General features: G+C 39.2%; 1 protein-coding gene across 1 annotated transcript in view; it reads left to right on the top strand.

Moving 5' to 3' along the window:
* The window catches only part of LOC150089906 (uncharacterized), a 550,032-nt gene that overhangs the window by 118,867 nt on the left and 409,541 nt on the right, over nt 1–21,624 (top strand). Inside the window, exon 4 of the mRNA XM_090389700.1 lies at nt 5,144–5,285. Coding sequence (XP_090245826.1) covers nt 5,144–5,285 — 142 coding nt within the window. The remainder of the gene's footprint in view (nt 1–5,143; nt 5,286–21,624) is intronic.

Raw genomic sequence — 21,624 nt, 5'->3', positions numbered from 1 at the left:
ACTACCTCCGATGCCTACAGGATACCCTACCAAATCAAAGAGTCATCATTGGAGCTGACGTTAACTGTCACTCCCCAGCATGGCACAGCGTCACCCTAGACAGGCGAGGAACTCGAAGAGAACTCTTAGAAGACTACCTTGCAGGATCCCATCTAACTGTACTAAATTGACCCCATCATCTGCCGACATTTTCGAGCACCCTCTGGGAGGCCACAATTGATGTCTCCCTGGCCACCAGGAGTATGGCTGGACATGTGACTGATTGGGAGAAGCATGGACCACCTCAGACCACCGGGCAATAACCTTTTCAGTTGAAAGACAACTAACAAGAATAACTCAAACAAACCAACCACAAAAGAGATATGCAGTCGCAAATGCAGACTGGACACTGTATAGAGAGCTGCTCACCACGGCAATTAGACACAATCTGGAAAACATAAACCCCCCGGAGTGACCCGGATGACCTTCAGAGAGAAACTACAAAATTATTACTTAACATCAGTGATCGAGCGATAAAAAGAGAAAACCCAAACCCTGGTGCAGTACCCTGGTGGACACCAGAAATTGCAGTACTACGACGACAAATGCAAAAAACAAGAAAAGACTTCCAGAGAGCTCGCAGAACCTGGCTTGAAGTTGAGGTGGAGGTCCTGAGACAACATTACAGAGAAGCTAGGAACCGTTACACAGACACCATAAAAAAAAACTAAGAAGCGTTCCTGGAAGTGGTTAGTGTCTACTTCTGGAAACACTGATCCCTGGGGCTTAGTCTACAAGGTGATAACCAATAAGCTCCCCAGGGGTGAGGTCATTAGTACTACCAGGACACCGGAGGGAAACCTAATGACCACCTGGGAGTAGTAAATGGGCAACATATTGGACAAAATCTTTAAGGAACCAGCAATATTAACCATGCAAGAACAACACGAAATTTGCAAGGACAACGCAAACTATAACACCTCGGCAATCGAACCCCCCTTCACCCTGGAGGAGCTCAGTGAGGCTGCCACCAAGATCAGAAATCGGAAATGCCCAGGACTGGACATGATTGAACCAGAGATCTTGAAGAAAACTGCAGAATTTGCACTGCACTTACTCAATACAACAGATGCCTGGAAACAGACAAATTCCCCACAATTCCTCCCACAGCATGAAAAACAGCAAACACCAAGTTGTTACTTAAAAAAAAATCCTAACAAAAAACCGGACTGCCCAGAGTCATATAGACCTATCACACTGCTCTCAGTGGTCAGCAAACTATATGAGAGACTGCTGCACAAGCGAATCAAAAACCACTATGAGAGGACAAACCTGGTGCCTAGGAATCAGTTCGGACTTAAGCCGGGTTCCTCCACAGTAGATGCACTTGGAAACCTGCTTCGGAAGGCACAGGAATACAGAAAAAAATACCTACTAGTCATTTCAATTGATTTTGCCATGGCATTCGACTCACTATGGTGGCTGAACGTCCTAGGCAGACTAAGGGTGGCTGCAGTCCCTATCAACCTATACAAGGTAATGGAGGACTACCTATCTTGCAGGAAAATAGAAATAAATGCCAACTACCAAAAAGTCACAAGATCTGTACACAGGGGCTGCCCATCAGGCAGCCCCTGTGTACAGATCTTGTGACTTCTTCTTCGGAACATGGTCCTCAATGAGCTCCTGAACCTGGACTTGGGGCTGATCGGGGTCAGGCCTTTGCGGACGACCTTATTCTTACCATTGAGACTGGCTCAAGAGCCCAACTGGAAACCACCACAAACCAAGCTCTACAGAAAATACAAAACTGGGCTACAAGAAACCAGTTAAAAGTTTCACCGACGAAAACCACATCTATTCAATTAAAAGGAACCTTGCAAATACGACGTCCACCCCAAATTAAAATAGAAGGTGTGACAATTAAACTTGCCAACCAAATGAAATATCTAGGAGTTATCCTAGACAAAAACTTATCCTTTCAATCTCACCTACAATATATAAGGACGAAGATAAGACGTCACTTGGCACTGGTGGCGAGGGTTATGAGAAAAGACTGGGGATTAAAAAAACAACACTAATGTTGTATTATAAGGCAACCTTCATCCCTGCGATAACTTATGCTACTGCAGTGTGGTACAGCAACAAGACGCTTGCAGTCAATAGGAGAACTCTGGATATGATACAAAGGACCATTTTATTAACAACCACACTAGCATGCAGAACAGTAAGCACACCAGCATTGCAGGTGTTTGCTGGAGCGCTCCCCCTTGATTTGGAGACTGTAAAAGCTGGCTTGCTCTTCCTGCATGCCAGGGGGGTTGCTGCCATTTTCCAGGATTTCATAATTGACCCAGCGAGTAGTACAAAAACAGAAAAAGTCCAATTACAGGCCTACCTTCTTTGGGAGTTGCAACAAAGATGGACCGATACAACAAAAGGAGAAATCACAAGAAAATGCCTCCCCGACCTCAGCAAAATATACCCCAAGCAACCGGCCTGGTACTTTCCGGGGAAGCACTTGACTTCACTCCTTACTGGTCATGGCCCCTTTAAGGAGAAGCTGCTCAGGTTCGGCCTTGTTGAGGACCCCCAACTGCACATGTGGGGAGGTCGAGAACTGGAATCACTTGGTCTACGACTGCCCAGACTACAAAGATCTCAGAGGCATCCTGATCACAAAGATACACTATCTTCCGAAAGAACTGGAATCCAACTTCATTGACACATAAGAGGAATACAGAGCACTTTCTCAATATGCACAGGACCTCTTCGAGAGGAGAAAACTGCTAATTACCATAAATAATCTCTGACGAAAGACCACCACAAGTTAAACTGTATAAGACCATAAAATACTATCCAATGAGAAAAACTACAGAGAAAAACCTTGAAACAAGTAAGTGAAAAACACAAGGACAGGGCTTACCCCATGAGCAACTGGACTGGACTGAAATCGACTCGACATTGAAGAAAAGAGACTTAACGCAGCACAGCTGCCAAACACCATTTGGCGACTTGAAGAGGGTTCCCTAGCCTCTTTCATCTTTAATACCCCTATCCCTGGTGGGGGGAGGTGACTGTCTTACTGTCTCCTCCCCTTCTTGCCGTTCCCACTCTCCCTTCTGGTGGGGCATGGGCATGCCCCACTGTGACTTGGGGTTGCCTCCTCTCTCGACTCCATACTTCTGTCTTTTTCCCCCAGACTTCAGTCTCCCCACCCACTCTACCTGCACATACTCAAGCGAATGCCCTACACGTCGGAATTGATTTAATCATCTCCAAATTACGTTTTTCGCCCATACACTCGGCCTTTCAAAAATTTAGTGTTATTCCTCATCGAATTTACCAAAATATATATATATATTTTTTTTTTTAGGTCCTAGCCACTGAAATCTCAGGAAATTAAGCAGCAGGACCTGCCAAAGTAAATCTTAGTCTACTGGTGTTTCCTGTTCTGCCTCCACGGAGCGAAAGTGGAGCAACGTTGGGCCTCAGTAGGGGTCTAGCGGCTAAACGACTAGATGAACAACTGTACATGATACTACACATATACAATATCCATATACTTTTAAATCTCTGGCATTTCCCAGTGAAAGCAACGCGGAGATGGGGGAAATCCCTGGTGCCGTTTGACCCTAAACGCACTTTTACACTTTACCTTTGGGTTGCCAGGCAGGCACTTTACCCACCTGGCTAGCCCGGTCAGCCAAGTGTACATGCACCTGTTCTTATTCTTAGCTACCCTAACACAGTTCACGTATTTACTTGTTCTGCGATAACTCCCAGTAGTCCTCGAAACCCCATCACCTTGTTTTCCTGGCTGCTGCTCGTTCCAATAGAAGCAGTGCAAGAATCACTTTAACCTCTGCCAGTGGCTACTGTTAATGTATTAGTTAATTTAATCAATTTAATTAAGTTAGTCAATGGGTGAGCATTGTATTGTTTACATTATACTGAAACTAATTCATTGAAGCAGAATGGTCAGGCCACACTTTGAGTACTGCGCACTGGTCTGGAGGCCTCATTTTAGGAAGGATGTGGAGTTGCTAGAACAAGTACAGAGAAGGGTAACAAGATTAGTGAGTGGAACAAATGGGTGCTCTTACCAAGAAGGGCTGACGTTCTGCAAACTGTAGCATCTGGAGACTAGGCACCTGCAAGGTGATATGATTGAGGTTATAAGACTGATGGGATTCTTCTTCTTGCTCAGATTATGAAGCTGAGGGGCATTAACTTAAATAGAGGAAAGATAGTTTTAGAATAGATGTGTGGAAATTTGCCTTTAGCTAGAAGGTAGTTGATTTCTGTAATAAACTTTCATCTGTCATTGTGGAAGTTGATAGCTTAAATAAATTCAAGGAAGAACTTTTGGAGTGAATGGATGGGTGAAATGGGAAGAGTTTTTTTTTTTTGCTGGTGCTGTGTAGGCTTTCGTTCCTGCATCATATGCCTCCTAATAATGCTGATGCTAAAAATAGTAAATAGTCAGGTAGGACTCAACAGGCACATATAATTATGAGTAAACAGTAATTGTTCACTTCCAAAACTGCCCAAATAAAAGTTGTCTATACATTAGAGGTATTGAAACCTTCATATATTATCATTAAATGAACAGTTCATGCACAATAGTTATTTTAGAGAGGGACCTGTCAGGTTCCATTTGATCACTTCTGGGTCAGATATCTAAAATGTTAAAATAAAAGTGCCTAAACTGGTTAATTTTAGGATTTCAGTTTTCTTAAACTCTTTCTTTATGCTTAAAGCATGTCTATATTCTATAATTTAAAATTTCCAATGTTACTTTTTGGAATTCTGATTGCAAATTTAAATTGTCTATTTCTCTAAGTATGGATTACATTGTAAATAATAGAGATTAATACTTCCTGAAAGGAAAATGTTTTTTTTTTTTTTTGAAATATAGTATACCAATACCAAAGTGACATATAGCAGTGAAACAGCATATCATAGATTGTTGTCACCAGAGAAAACTGTTTTCTTAGCACAAATTTCAGTTTGTGATTAGTTTAGTATAGGAAAAGGGACATTTACTTATTTTTATGAACATTCTTATATATTATGTTTCAGGGTATGTTGAAACTGCCCTCTCATAAGAACATGCGAGTAAATATTTTCTAATTAAAATATTGCTTATTTTAAATTACAGGTTCCACCATTTGCAAAAAAAGAATTTTGGCCAGACAATTTAGGAAATTTGAAGACTTTTTTGGGTGGAAGACCACTGCCACCTTCACCATCAGATCCAGCAGTACATGTAATATCAAAACAGATACAACAAGGAAATTATGGTGAGTTTAGAAACATATATGAGAAGTTTAAAAATTTTTACTAAAAAAGTTTTAATCTTTAAAGTCTTCCTTTTTTTGAAAAGTTACAATTAAATCATACTGCATGAACAAAAAAAAATACTGTCTATTTTTTTGTAAATTGCAAATGGAAAAATTATTAAACTTATAGTATTAGTAATTGTAGTGGTAAATAATGCAAGGAAGCAAGCTTAAACAGCATCAGCCAAAAAAAGAAAACTACCCACATCATTTCTCCATCACCTCTTAATTAGTCTAAGCCTTCCTTAAATTTATTTTAAACTACCTACTTTTACAACACCACATGGAATTTCCAACGATCGGTTACTCTCTTGCTAAAAGCAAATTTTTGCACATGTAGTCAGAACTATACTTTTCCAATTTCAGTATTTAGTGTACTCAATCCATTTAAATCTATAGGTCTTGCAGTACCTAGTTGCAAGACACTGCAGTTAGCAGAACAGTACCTCTTTCTTTCTTGATATAGGTACTGTTTTGTACCTCTAAAAGGTCCGTGTTGCTCATATCATCATCCGTTCCAGCATGTCTACATCCTTCCTAAAAATGAAGCCTCTAGACCTGCATGCAGTACTCAAGACACATCTTAACCATTGACTTATACAATGGGACAATCACATCCTTGTCCCTGCTGCCAATATTCTTGTATATCATTGACAGGGTCCCAACAGCTATTCTAGCAGTCCTTCTGCACCACTCAGAGAATGTAATGTCAGACTGTATAATTATTACTAGGTCTTTTTCATTATCTACCACCTTGAATGTGGTACTCCCTAATTTTATTCTGCTAACTCTGTAATTCTGCTAACAAAATGCAGTATTTTAAATTTATCAATATTAAATAATTGCCACTTTTCAGTCTGTCTGCCTAATTTCTCTAGGTCTTGTCGAAGTAGCATACCCTGATCCTTGTGATTAACTACCTGCTAACCTTTGGATCATTTCTTAGAAGTTATGTTTCATGAAAATGAAATTTTATATTTGGCTCTACTAGGAGTGAAGTTATTGTGTGTAGATGGACGGACAAAAAAATAATTGCTGAAATTTTCTTGGTATGATTTTAATGAAATATGGGGATGGCTTGGTAAATATTTCTAAAAGGTCCAAATATAAAATTCCATGAATATTTATTCACTGTGAGTTGGATTATTACATGCAGACAGACCGATGGACAAAAAATAATAATTGCCAGATGTCTGCTAGTCTGATTTTAATGAAATGTGGATGTTTCAAAAAATCTTTCATAAGAGTAAATTATAAATTTTCATGAAAATCCATCCCTGGGATTCAAGTTACTGCATTAGCATTAATAAAGGCACATGATGCAAGAAAGCAAGCTTATATACCATCAGCCAAAAAAAAAAAAAAAAAAATAAAATAAAAATAACTCTTCTCATTTCACCCATCCACTTGCTCCAAGTGTTGAATCCTATCAGCATTGAGCATACTCAAACCATTCAAGGCTTTATACACCTAGAGGGTGCCTCCATATCCAGGTGGGAAGGAGCAGCAGTGTGTAGCATATGCTTCTTAATTAGACCGGGGTTCGAGCCCGTCACCACCAAATATGGAGGTGGCAGAAAGGTCAGGGAATGACCACCGCATAATCCCGGAGCAATATGGCCTTAGTTGCTAATGCTCCTAAAAACCAAATAATAACAACAACAACATATACACCTCAATCAGATCACCTCGCAGGTGCCTAGTCTCCAGACACTGTAATTTGCAAAACTTAGGCCTTTCTTTGTAAGAGAAACCCTTTGTTCCATTCACTAATCTTTTTTCCCTTCTCTGTACTCATTCCAACAGCTCTATATCCTTCTTAAAATGAGGCCTCCAGACCTGTACACAGTACTCAAGGTTTGGCCTGACCATTGTCGTATACAAGGGGATAATCACCTCCTTATCCCTACTACAAAAATTCCTGTATATCATTGACAAGACACCATGAGCTACTCTTGCAGTCCATCTGCAATGCTCAGAAAACTTCATATCTGCCTGCATAATTACCCCCAGATCCTTTACATTCTCTACCACTGTCAGTGTAGTACTACAGAGTTGATATGTTACTCTGGGGTTTCTGCTTCCCATATGCAGTACTTTACATTTGTCAATGTTAAACTTCATTTCCCACCTCTCAGCCCAACTGCTCAACTTTTCTAGATCCTGTTGCAGCAGTGTACATCATTAGTGTCATTAACAACCCTGCCAACCTTCATATTGTCTGCAAACTTGGACATTAAGCCTGATATACGATCATCAATATCATTAATAAATACAGAAAACAACAATGTACCCACGACTGAACCCTAGGGGACTTCACTAATAACATTAGTCCATGAAGAGCAGTGTCCATTGATTACCACTCTCTGTCTTCTCCCACTCAACCATCCCTTTATTCATAGCAGCAATTTGCCTCCAATGCCACACTGCTCCAATTTGTGCAGCAGTCTTCCATTGTGCAACAGTATCAAAAGCCTTTCTAAGATCCAAATATATGATATCAAAATTATCCTTTGCATCACAGTTCTTTTGTGACCACATCATAGTATCCAATCAAATTGGACAGACAAGACTTCCCCTTAACAAACACATGCTGTGTCCAAGCTATAACTGAAGTGTTGTCTAGATGATCCTGCAGTGCTTCTTTAATCAGTGCCTCCATTAATCCTTTGTATCACAATTCTTTTGTGACCACATCATAGTATCCAATCAAATTGGACAGACAAGACTTCCCCTTAACAAACACATGCTGTGTCCAAGCTACAACTGAAGTGTTGTCTAGATGATCCTGCAGTGCTTCTTTAACCAGTGCCTCCATTAATTTTCCTGGAACAGAAGTTAAACTAACAGGTCTATAATTACTTCTATCACCCTTTGATCCTCCTTTGTGAATTGGGATCACATTTGCACAACTCCAGTCCACGAGTACCTCCCCTGAGTCCAAGGAGGCTCTCACAATTATGGCTAAGGGTTTGCTTACTTCATTCGCTGCCTCCTTTAATATAACTGGATAGATCCCATCTACCCCAGGTGCCTTTTTTTATGTTTATCCTCAACAATTTCTCCTCCATTTTCCTCTCAGTTATTACAAAATCAGCTAGCCCACTGCTAGAGTTTACTTCAACTCTGGCATTCCCCTTCCTGAATAACTCCTCATGTGTGAATGTAGATGCAAAATACTAGTTTAGTTTGTTAACTACCTGAGCAGGATCATCAACAGTTGAACTATCAATATCAAGTGGACCAATCTGATTCTTCCCCTTCCTTCTAGAGTTTACATAAGTAAAGAATTCTTTGCTTTTTTCTTTGCATCCTTTGCCAAAGATTTCTCATAATCTGCCTTTGCCTGCCTAACCTCCTTTGTGACTTGGTTACAGACCAGCTTAAAACTATCGTAGGCTTTTATGTCACCTGTTAATTTATATGTATCTCATTCATTTTTCTTCTCTGCCACATGTCTCATTAGTATATCTGACATCCACTTAGGCCTAAATCTTGAACAATATTTCTTAGTTGGTATGAAAAGCCTAGTAGCTTCCAAGATATATTCTTTGAATGTTCCCATTTTGAATTTGCTGTTGGTAACATCATCAGTTGGTCCCGCCGTATAGAATTTAAATACTGTCTCAGACCACCGTTGTCACCTTTACGAAAGCAAAAACCCTTCTCTTTACCCCTGATGGTACCTCTTTGAGTAAATCCCACTTCAGCACATTGTGATCACTGTCACCTGGTGGTTCCTTTATCTGCAGATTCTTAATGCATGAGGAATCACTACTGATAATCAGATCAAGAGTATTACTCCCTCTAGTTGCCTTCCAAATGTGCTGCTACAGAAAACAAATATCCAATAAAACCACAAAAGCCTTGCTAGTGTGTGTGACCAACCCACAAATTCCAGTCAATATCTGGGAAATTAAAATCCTCCATTATAAGACATTCTGATTTACTGGCCCACTCTGTTTCTCTGTACAGTTGTGTATTATACTCATCGGAGTCATTAGGCCTATAACACACTCGTACTCTCAATTTTGCTTTTTCACTGCTTATGTCACACCAAACTGACTTGACACTGCACTGTCTGCCCGTGTTGACTGGCTGTACTTCCTTGGATTTTATGTGTTTCTTAACTAATAGCATAACCCCTCCTGCCATCCTGTTCTGTCTATCCTTTCTGTACACATTGTACTCTCCAAATTCTCTTTCTGCATTCCTTATATCTGTGTGACACCACATCTCTGATATCCCAACAATATCTGCCTTTGATGTTTTGACCAACGCTTCAAATTCATCAAATTTATTTACCAAACTCCTAGCATTGGTGTACACGCAAGTATACATGCACCTGTGCCTATTCTTAGCTACCCTAACATAGCCCATTTATTTATTTGTTCCACAATGACTGCCAGCACTCTCTGAAATCTCCTGCACCTTGTTTTTCAGGCTGCTGCTGATTCTAATAGAAGCAGTGCAAGAATCACTTTCACCTCTGTCAGCAGCTATTGTTAATCTATTATTCTGTGTATCCCCTGAAGCTAGCAGTTTTCCAACCCACCTAACACTGCCTCGATAGCATCAGCAAATATTCTTTCACCCTTTCTATTTAAGTGTATCCCATTCCTGTAGAAGCAGTTTCCCCTTTTAACATGCAGATGGACAGATAGACAGACAATCATGGTGAAGACAATAGGCACTTTGTGCATATATTCTTATATGTTTAAGGCATAATGTGGCCTATGCAGCCCTTGCACCAGAAAATCCCATAACAACAACAAAAGAGTAAGGGAGCCAGCACAGAACGCTGTAGCACCCCACCCATAACATTAATCCTTGAAGAGCAGTTAACCACACTGTCTTCTGCCATTCAAATTGAAACCTCTCCTTTTATCAAAAAATATAGCAGTAACTTGTCCCTAAAGCCACATGGCTCCAGTTTATACTGTGGTACAAATTGGAGAAGTTAAATCTAAAACTATACTGAAATAAAAATACATGATGTCAAAATTACTTTTTGCATACAATTTTTTTCTGTTTGTGATTATCTTATACAGGTTGTTCGTTTTAAAAGTAAATCCATGTTATTTGTGTTAAGTTCAATGCTACCAAGTAGCAATCATTGGTGTAATTGTGTGAGAGTGCTAGTGGAGGATTATTATATAACTGGAAGAAGTGAGAGTTTTGCAATTTGATTGTTCATTTTTTCACAATCTGTGTTTGGAGTCATATGCATCATTTCTTTTGAACTAGCATCATATCATATACCATTCTGCAACATGTTTTTTTAGTGATATCTTATGTGGAAATGAAGTCTTACGGTAAATGTAAGACAACAAAAATTAGTTGAAAAATTCAGCTAATTTCAGTCATAAAATTCAGTTAAAAATTCAACCCTGACCATTCCTGCAAAGCTGTAATTTTCAAGATAATAAAGGAGTTTCATGACTGTGGATCAGTTGGAAATAAGGAACATGAAAAAAGAAATGGTTTTACATATGATACTTTTGACAATATTACACAACAAATTTTGCAATCTCCAAAAAAATTTCTGTGGAAACTCAGCTTTCAAAGGGGAGTATCACTTGGCTCAGCTCATTTCATTATAAAAACACCTAAAACATTTTCCCTACCAAATCCACAGAATGCATGAGCTTCAATTTCAAAATAATGTTAAAAGATTAGGTACTATTGCTAGTTTAAAAGTTTATTTTGAAAGGTATTGAAATTTTGGGAAAAAAAATTATTTCACTGACAAAGCATGGTTTCACCTTAGTAGCCCCATCAACAGTCAAAATTAAATTGGAGAATATGGAGTGCCAAAAATCTGCAAATTTTTTTTGCAAAATCCCCTTACATGCCCACAAAATTGGTGTTTGGTGCAGCATATCTTGATAAAGGATAGTTGGGCCATACTTTATGAAAAAAACTGTCAACTCTGATGTTTACTAAGGCATCATAATGCAGTTTATTGCATTTCTATAGGAAAATTAAAGAGATGTCTGGATCCAACAGGATGTGGCAACCTGCCACACAGCATGCTCAACCACTGAAATGTTGCAAGAGTGTTTTGAGGATCAAATCATATCACAAAAATTTGGTCACCTAAGTCTCCTTATTTAACATCTCCAGACTTCTTTTTATGGGTGTTATTAAAGAAGAAAGCTTATAACAGCAGTCCCCAAAGCATTCAGCAGCTCAAAACAGGCATTGAAAATAGAGCCAGGAGCGTATTGACACAAACTCTTGGTCATGTCTCTCAAAAAGTAATCAAAAGAGTGAATTTATGTATTGTTACAACAGAGGGCACTTTCAGCATTGTTTATAAAAATTGTATTTTCCTTTGATCATTTTTGAGTATACTTTTAAAACGAACACCATTTAATAGGAAGGTCAGACAAGGTCTGACGAGACAAGAACTGGTCAGACAAGGTTTCCCCTTAACAGATCTATGCTGTGATTGCCATATAACTGCATTCCTGCTAAGATATCCTGCATTACATCTTTAACCTCTGAATCCATTATTTATTCACAACAGAAGTCAAGTTTAAAAGTGTGCAATTGCTTACTTTCCCTCCTTTATGAATGGGAGAGATACTTTTACGTCTCCAATTTGTAGGAACCTTCTCTGAATCCTAGAATGCTTTCATAATTATGGTTAAAGGTTTACTCACCTCTTTTGTTGCTTCTTTCAATATAATCTCTCAGCCCCAAGTGGCTTATTTACTTTTAGCTTCCAAAACTTGTCTTCTACTTTCCTCTCAGTTATCACAAAAAGTAGTTTGCTATTCATATCCAGTGGACAGGAGGTTAATTCCCTTTTTTTTTTGCGTTAACATAAGCAGACTTGATTACAGATTAGTTTATACTTACTGTAGGCTTCTGTGTTCCCTGATAACACTAACCAACACTACATTTACCTCCATTTTTATGCGTAGATTTTGAAAATCGCCACAATAGTTTCACATTATGTCACAGTTATTAAATATAGAGGGAGTTATGTTTTACCAATATATGCCAATTTCACATAATCTAGCCAGTAACACATGGCATATTGATTTATTTTAACAGATATTAACTAATTCTCTTAAATTTAGCAATTGATTCTGGCCTCTGTTTTCTTGTGATAAACATAATCAGACTTCTACCTATGGTTCTTAGGTTAAAATTCTGATGCAACAATTTACAATTTCTAGAAAGCGCACTTAGCATTTTTGTAGGCTGTGCCAAGGTTTTCCAAGTACTAACTGATCATGACATGTTCTCAGGGTTATAAGTAAATCCTCCGAACATATAATAGAATGTATAATATTTTTTTACACTTGTATTACAAACTTGAATTATATGTATACAGGTTTGTCTCAAAAATATTGGTACAAACGTTTAGGGGAGGTAGGTAACATCTAAAGGAATGTGAATCGCATAGGAACCCATAACCGGAAACGTCACCATAAGTTGGTAGACAGCACTGTTCATCAGTTCATGAGAGGGAAAATTACTGGTTTACTCATTCAAGCAGTAGTCACCGCATGAAGAGCATGCATCGATATACGAACTGTGAGCTGGCAGACATGCACCTAGTGTATGGATTAGCAGAGGGCAGTTCACCTATGAATTTAGATGCAAAATATTTATTCAGTTTGTAATTTCGTTTGTAAACGAATTTATGGAGAACGCTTCCCAGACAGACATGTACCACCATTTGTTTGCACATGTACATCAAAATTTGTGTGATTGTGGGTCATTTAGAGGTAACAGGAGTAGTGCGGGCAGACCACGTTCGACGTGAACTCCCGCCATGGAAGAAAGTGTGTGATCATCCTGCACGTGTGGCTTTTGCGCAGTGGTTTCTCTAAGAAAGTGTTCAAGACTTGAATTTTCCAGCCTATTTTTTGTTCACGAATGAGGCTTATTTCACTCGGGAAGGCTTATTCAATCAGCACAATGCTCATATGTGGGCTCACGACAACCAACACGGTGTGTGCCCCCATGCAGCACAACTTCACTTCGCAATAAATGTGTGGGCAGGTATGGTCGATGACTGCTTAGTCGGCCCATACCTGTTACCATTCCGCATGAAGTCCACTAAATATCGGCTCTTTCTTGAACAAGTTCTACCAGGGTTACTTGATGATGTTCCAGCAAATGTGAGATGCAACATTTAGTTTCAACATGACGGGGTGCCTGCCCATTATGGAAGGTGTGTTCGTGACCATTTGAACAGGCATTTTGGGTGTCAATGGATTGGCCATGGTGGACCCGTTGCCTGGACCCACGCTCACCTGATTTATCGAGCCTAGATTTCTTTCTGTGGGGGGACCCTCAAATCTATCGCGTATGAATCGCCTGTGGAGATGGAAATGGATCTAGTGGCGAGACTCATCTGCTACTGTCAAAGAAACTCCAGGTGTGTTTGACCGTGTCCGCCAATCCATGCTGCGTGGTGTGACGCATGCATCGCGTCTCATGGTGGAACCTTCGAGCATCTGTTGTAACATCATGAAATGCATCCATCTTGTACTCCATTGTTAATATTATGTCAAATAAATGTTTGCCACTAATTACTGTCTTGTGTCATTTCTGCTTCTTGTGCCTCCGCTACTACTTTACTGTGACGTTTCCGGTTATGGGTTCCTATGCGATTCACATTCCTTTAGATGTTACCTACCTCCCCTAAACGTTTGTACCAATATTTTTGAGACACCCTGTATATCCTTTTATTTTGACATTAAACGTTGGTAGATCTTTTGATGTAGACATGATAGAGACTTTTTATGGTGATTTTCGGAATCAGCACGTTTATTTTTCTCCAGAATCACATATTTTCATTGCGGAGCTATGACAAAAAATATTTTTTGTTGGCTAATGTAATTTGTAATCGTTCCATGCATTTCCTCTTCTGCCATTAGACTTGTTTAGATCTAAAATTTGAAAAATATCTCTCAGTTGGTATAAGAAGCTTGGTAGCTTTTACAGTTACTTCCCTGAATATTTTTCATTTAGAATTTGTAGTTAACAACAGTTGGTCCACCTGAAAATAATTTAAAAACTGTCTAAGCCCAATCATCAGTTCATTCAGGTGTGTTCTGACATCCACTTAAGTCTAAACCTTGAAAAATATCTTTCAGCTAGTATAAAAAACTTAATAGCTTCTGTGATTGCTTTCCTGAATCTGCTGACGAGGCTAGTAGGGGCCAGACGTGTTCAAAGCCGCTAAGTGGATTTTTCTTATTTATTGATTTGAAATTATTGTTTTTCTAAAACTTTTGATTTAAATTTAGTAGTAGAGCATTATTTTGTGATTTTTATGATTAATTTGGTGTATTTATTCTTTACTCGGCCTTGCAATTGCATAAAAGTATCGGTAAGGGTATCCACGTGTTACAAGTTGCAACTCCGCTGAACGAGAAGTCTTTTAGCCATATTTAGCCACTTATTGAATATTTTTTACATCAAATTATTTTTTGTAAGTAGCTTATAGACCTAGTAAGGATCGTTAGTTTATTTTGAATTGAGACAGCGAGATTTGAAAGTTAATTAATACTTAAGTGTCCATAGATTTACCGTTCGTAACTTCCCGCCATTGTCTTTGTCATACGATCTTTATATATCGAACCTAGATAGCATTAGTATAGTATAGGTTATAATATTTTCAGTGATCGGTAAAATCTATTAAACTTGTTGAACTTCATTGGCATTTAAATTGTACTTTTAACTAAATGCATATACCGACTTAGATTACAAACGTAACATAATTAATTAATACATAACTGATACGGAAGTTATATAAAGGGAACTCGGAGATAATTAATACTTGACATTAAAAAATATATATACCATTATAACTGTGTTGGGAGATAAGTTAGGGTTATAAACTGAAAGTGAAATTTTATTTAAATTAAAAGAAATCATGGCTCAGACCAGAGCAGCAAAACAAAAGGCTCAAGCTAATGGAAGTGCCTGTGGCTCAGAGGAGAACTGAGGGGGGCAGTTGCCTTCTGAATCACAGCCTTCTAAAATGCACAGCTTGCATGATGTTTGTGGAGCATTCAGGTACGGGACATGATATTGCCATGGGGGATGTCTTTATGTGTGCGCGATGCAAGGAGTGTATCGAAATCAGGCAACAACTCAGCGTTGTTATGGGCCTATATGAGAGCTTGAAGGACAGGGCGGATGCCCTCGAAGGAACTAAATTGAGGGGCCCATCAAGCTCTCAGCTGCACACATCAACGCCAGAGCTTGCACTTGGTCATCGCGCAACACAGCGGCAACCCCCAAGGCAGAATGTGCTGGTCGCAAAGGAACTAATAGTTGTTGGTGACTCTATTGTCAGGGAAACGGGGAACATGCTTTGTAAAAAGGATAGGTGGAACAGGACCAGGGTATGTCTGCCAGGGGCAAAGGTTGATGACATTGTAGAATGGATATCATCTTTTAAGGGCACAAAAGGTGATATAGTTGTATATGGTGGCACTAATGATATCAAGAGTAGGAGACCGGCAGAATTGCTTAACAAGTACAGGTCACTGTTGAAAAAAAGTCGTGAAATAGGGTTGATTTTGAAAGTGTCTGCAATTCTACCCAGACACGATAGGAGGGAGTATATGATGAGAGCCTTGTCCATCAATTCGGCCCTGGAAAGATTGTGCAAGGCTCAAGGGGTAGAATTTTTTTCAGCCTGGACTGTACTTGTTAACAGGAGAGATTGCTTCTACAGGGATGTGATACACTTAAATAGAAAGGATGCAAGAATATTTGCTGATGCTATCGAGGCAGTGTTAGGTGGGTCGGAAAACTGCTAGCTTGGGGGGAGACAAAGACGAATAGATTAACAGTAGCCACTGGCAGAGGTGAAAGAGATTCTTGCACTGCTTCTATTGGAATGAGCAGAAGCCTGAAAAACAAGATGCATGATATTTCAGAGACTGCTGGGAGTCATTGCGATACAAGTAAACACATGGGTTGTGTTAGGGTGGCTAAGAATAGAAATAGGTGCATGTATACTTGCGTGTACACCAATGCTAGGAGTTTGGTAAATAAATTTGATGAATTTGAGGTATTGCTCAAAACATCAAAGGCAGATATTGTTGGGATATCAGAGATGTGGTGTCACACAGATATAAGGAATGCAGAAAGAGAATTTGGACAGTACAATGTGTACAGAAAGGATAGACAGAACAGGAAGGGAGGAGGGGTAATGCTATTAGTTAAGAAACACATAAAATCCAAGGAAGTACAGCCAGTCAACACGGGCAGACAGTGCAGTGTCAAGTCAGTTTGGTGTGACATAAGCAGTGAAAAAGCAAAATTGAGAGTACGAGTGTGTTATAGGCCTAATGACTCCGATGAGTATAATACACAACTGTACAGAGAAACAGAGTGGACCAGTAAATCAGAATGTCTTATAATGGAGGATTTTAATTTCCCAGATATTGACTGGAATTTGTGGGTTGGTCACACACACTAGCAAGGCTTTTGTGGTTTTATTGGATATTTGTTTTCTGTAGCAGCACGTTTGGAAGGCAACTAGAGGGAGTAATACTCTTGATCTGATTATCAGTACGGATTCCTCATGCATTAAGAATCTGCAGATACAGGAACCACCAGGTGACAGTGATTAACATGTGCTGAAGTGGGATTTACTCAAAGAGGTAACTACCATTAGGGGTAAAGGGAAGGGTTATTGCTTTCGTAAAGGCGACTACGATGGACTGAGACGGTATTTAAATTCTATACAGTGGGACCAACTGATGATGTTACCAACAGCAAATGCAAAATGGGAAGCATTCAAAGAACTTATCTTGGAAGCTACTAGCCTTTACATACCAACTAAGAAATATTGTTCAAGGTTTAGGCCTAAATGGATGTCAGATGAACTGATGAGGCATATGGCAGTGAAGAAACATGCATGGGATACATACAAATTAACACATGACACAGAAGCCTATGATAGATACAAGTTTATCTGTAACCAAGTTACAAAGGAGGTTAGGCAGGCGAAGGCAGATTACGAGAAATATTTGGCAAGGGATGCAAAGAAAAACAGCAGCAAAGAGTTCGTTACTTATGTAAACTCTAGAAGGAAGGGGATGAATCAGATTGGTCCACTTGATATCGATGGGTCAACTGTTGATGATCCTGCTTTGGTAGCTAACAAACTAAACGAATATTTTGCATCGACATTCACACATGAGGAGTTATTTAGCGAGTTGAAAGCCAGAGGTGTATTCAACTCTAGCAGTATGCTAGAGAATCTTGTAATAACTGAGAGTAAAGTGGAGGAGAAATTGTTGAAGATAAACACAAGAAAGGCACCCGGGGTGGATGGGATCTATCCAGTTATATTAAAGGAGGCAGCAGAGGACGTAAGCAAACCCTTAGCCATAATTATGAGAGCTTCCTTGGACTTAGGGGAGGTACCCACAGACTGGTGTTGTGCAAATGTGACCCCAATTCACAAAGGAGGATCAAAGGCTGACACAAGTAATTATAGACCTGTGAGTTTAACTTCTGTTCCAGGAAAATTAATGGAGGCAACAGTTAAAGAAGCACTGCAGGATCATTTAGACAAGACTTCAGTTATAGCTCGGACACAGCATGGTTTTGTTAAGGGGAAGTCTTGCCTGACCAATTTGATTCATCTCCTTCCTTCTAGAGTTTACATAAGTAAAGAACTCTTTGCTGTTTTTCTTTGCATTCTTTGCCAACGATTTCTCATAATCTGCCTAACCTCCTTTGTGAATTGGTTACAGACCAGCTTATATCTATCATAGGCTTCCATGTCACCCATTAATTTATATGTATCCCATGCGTTTTTCTTCTCTGCCATGTGTCTCATTAGTTTATCTGACATCCATTTAGGCCCAAACCTTGAGCAATATTTCTTAGTTGATATTTATAGCCTAGTAGCTTCCAAGATAAGTTCTTTGAATGCTTCAAATTTTGAATTTGCTGTTGGTAACATCATCAGTTGGTCCCACTGTATAGAATTTAAATACCATCTCAGACCATCATAGTTGCCTTTACGAAAGCAATAACCGTTCCCTTTACCCCTGATGGCAGTTACCTCTTTGAGTAAATAGCACTTCAGCACATTGCGATCACTGCCACCTAGTGGTTCCTTTATCTGCAGATTCTTAATGCATGAAGAATCACTATTGATAATCAAATCAAGAGTATTACTCCCTCTAGTTGCCTCCCGAACATGCTGATGTAGAAAACAATCCTCCAATAAAACCACAAAATCCTTGCTAATGTGTGAGTGACTAACCCACAAATTCCAGTCAATATCTGGGAAATTAAAATCCCCCATTATAAGACTCTCTGATTTACTGGCCCACTCTATTTCCCTGTACAGTTTCTTATTATACTTATCAGAGTCATTAGGCCTATAGCACACTCCTACTCTCAATTTTGATCTCCCAATGCTTATGTCACACCAAACTGACTCAACACTGCACTGTCCAGCCATGTCGACTGGCTTCACTTCCTTGGATTTTATGTGTTTCTTCACTAATAGCATAACCCCTCCTCACTTCCTATCCTGTCTATCCTTTCTGTACACATTGTACTCCCCAAATTCCAGTTCTGCATTCCTTATATCTGTGTGACACCACATCTCTGGTATCCCTACAATATCTGCCTTTGATGCTTTGAGCAATACCTCAAATTCATCAAATTTATTTACCAAACTCCTAGCATTGGTGTACACGCAAGTCTACATGCACCTGTTCCTATTCTTAGCTAACCTAACACAACCCATGTGTTTACTTGTACCGCAATGACTCCCTGCAGTCTCTGAAATATCCTGCATCTTGTTTTCCAGGCTTCTGCTCATTCCAATAGAAGCAGTGCAAGAATCATTTTCACCTCTGCCAGTGGCTACTTTTAATCTATTAGTTCTTGTATCCCCCCAAGCTAGCAGTTTTCCGACCCACCTAACACTGCCTCGATAGCATCAGCAAATATTCTTGCACCCTTTCTATTTAAGTGTATCCCATCCCTGTAGAAGCTGTCTCTCCTGTTAACAAGTACAGACCAGGTTGAAAAAAATTCTACCTCATGAGCCTTGCACAATCTTTCCAGAGCCGAATTGATTGACAAGGCTCTCATCATATACTCCCTCCTATCGTGTCTGGGCAGAATTGCAGGCACTTTCAAATTCAACCCTAATTCATGGCTTTTTTTCAACAGTGACCTGTACTTGTTAAGTAATTCTGCTGGTCTCCTACTCTTAATATCATTAGTGCCAACGTGTACAACTATATCACCTTTTGTGCCCTTAAAAGATGATATCCGCTCTACAACGTCATCAACCTTTGCCCCTGGCAGACATACCCTGGTCCTGTTCCACCCATCCTTTTTACAAAGCATGTTTCCCATTTCCCTGACAACAGAGTTACCAACAACTACTATTTCATGTGGGACCAGCACATTTTGCCTTGGGGGTTGCCGCTGTGTTGCGTGATTACCAAGTGTAAGCTCCGGCATTGATGTGGGCAGCTGAGAGCTTGATGGGCCTCTCAATTTAGATCCTTCGAGGGCATCCAACCTGTCCTTCAAGCTCTCATATACGCCCATAACAACACTGAGTTGTTACCTGATTTCATTACACTCCTTGCATCGCGCACACACAAAGACATCCCCCATGGTAATATCACTTCCCGTACCCGATTGCTCCACAAACATCATGCAAGCAGTGCATTTTGAAAGTGTGTGATTCAGAGGGCAACTGCCCCCTTCAGTTCTCCTCTGAGCCACAGCACTCCCATTAGCTTGAGCCTTTTGCTTTGCTGCTCTGGTCTGAGTTATGATTTCGATTTAATTTCAATAAAATTTCAATTTCAGTACAAAATTATACCCTAGACTTGTATCCCAACACAGTTATAATGCTATATATATTTTTCAGTATCAATATTATGTAAGAGTTCCCTTTATATAACTTCCGTATCAAGTTATGTATTAATTAATTATGTTATGTTTGTTATCAAATTCATTATATTATTTAGTTAAAAGTACAATTTAATTGAGAATGAAGTTTAACAAAATTAATAGATTTTACTGATTAATTGACAATATTATATTATATACTATACTAATGCTATCTAGTTCGGGATATAACGTTGTATCAAACGGTACAACGTTATATCCCGAACGGTACAGCATTATAACAAATTCTGAACGGTAAATCAATGGACATTTAAGTATTAATTAACTTCCAAATCTCGCTGTCTCAATTGAGAATAAACTAATGATCCTGACTAGGTCTATAAGCTACTTATAGAAAATAATTTGATGTAACAATTGGTTAATGAAGCGGCTAAATATATGGCTAAAAACCTTCTCGGTCAGTAGAGCTGCAACTTAACATGCGGATTTGATACCCTTACCGATACTTTTATGGAATTACAAGGCCGAGTAAAGAATAAATACACCAGATTAATCAGAAAATCACAAAATAATGCTATACTACTACTAAATTTAAATCAAAAGTTTTAGAAAAACAATAATTTCAAATCAATAAATAAGAAAATCCACTTAGCGGTTTTGAACACATCTGGCTCCCACTAGCCTCATCAGCAGAGAAGAAAAATGCATGGGATACATATAAATTAATGGGCGACATGGAAGCCGATGATAGATATAAGGTGGTCTGTAACCAAGTCACAAAGGAGATTAGGCAGGCAAAGGCAGGTTATGAGAAATCCTTGGCGAAGGATGCAAAGAAAAACAGAAAAGAGTTCTTTACCTATGTAAACTCTAAAAGGAAAGAGATGAATCAGATTGGTCCACTGGATATATTAATTGTTCAACTGAAATGCCAGAGGTGAAATAAACTCTGGCAGTGAGCTAGATGATTTTGTAATAACTGAGAGGAAAGTGGAGGAGAAATTGTTGATGATAAACATAAAAAAGGCACCTGGGGTGGATGGGATCTATCCAGTTACATTAAAGGAGGTAGCAAAGGAAGTAAGCAAACCCTTAGCCATAATTATGAGAGCTTATTTGGACTCAGGGGAGGTACCCATAGACTGGAGATGTGCGAATGTGACTCCAATTCACAAAGGAGGATCAAAGGCTGACACTAGTAATTATAGATATGTTAGTTTATCTTCTCTTTCCAGGAAAATTAATGTAGGCACTGGTTAAAGAAGCACTGCAACATCATCTAGACAAGACTTCAGTTATAGCTCAGACACAGCATGGTTTTGTTAAGGGAAAGTCTTGCCTGACCAATTTGATTGGATACTATGATGCAATCACAAAAGAACTGGATGCAGAAAATAACTTTGATATTATATAT

The sequence above is a fragment of the Mastigoproctus giganteus genome, chromosome 2 (assembly GCF_048544385.1).
Source record: "Mastigoproctus giganteus isolate SK-2022 chromosome 2, ASM4854438v1, whole genome shotgun sequence".
Classification (NCBI taxonomy): domain Eukaryota; kingdom Metazoa; phylum Arthropoda; class Arachnida; order Uropygi; family Thelyphonidae; genus Mastigoproctus; species Mastigoproctus giganteus.
The sequence above is the reverse complement of the archived record's forward strand: the minus strand, read 5'-3'. Positions and strand labels throughout refer to the sequence as shown.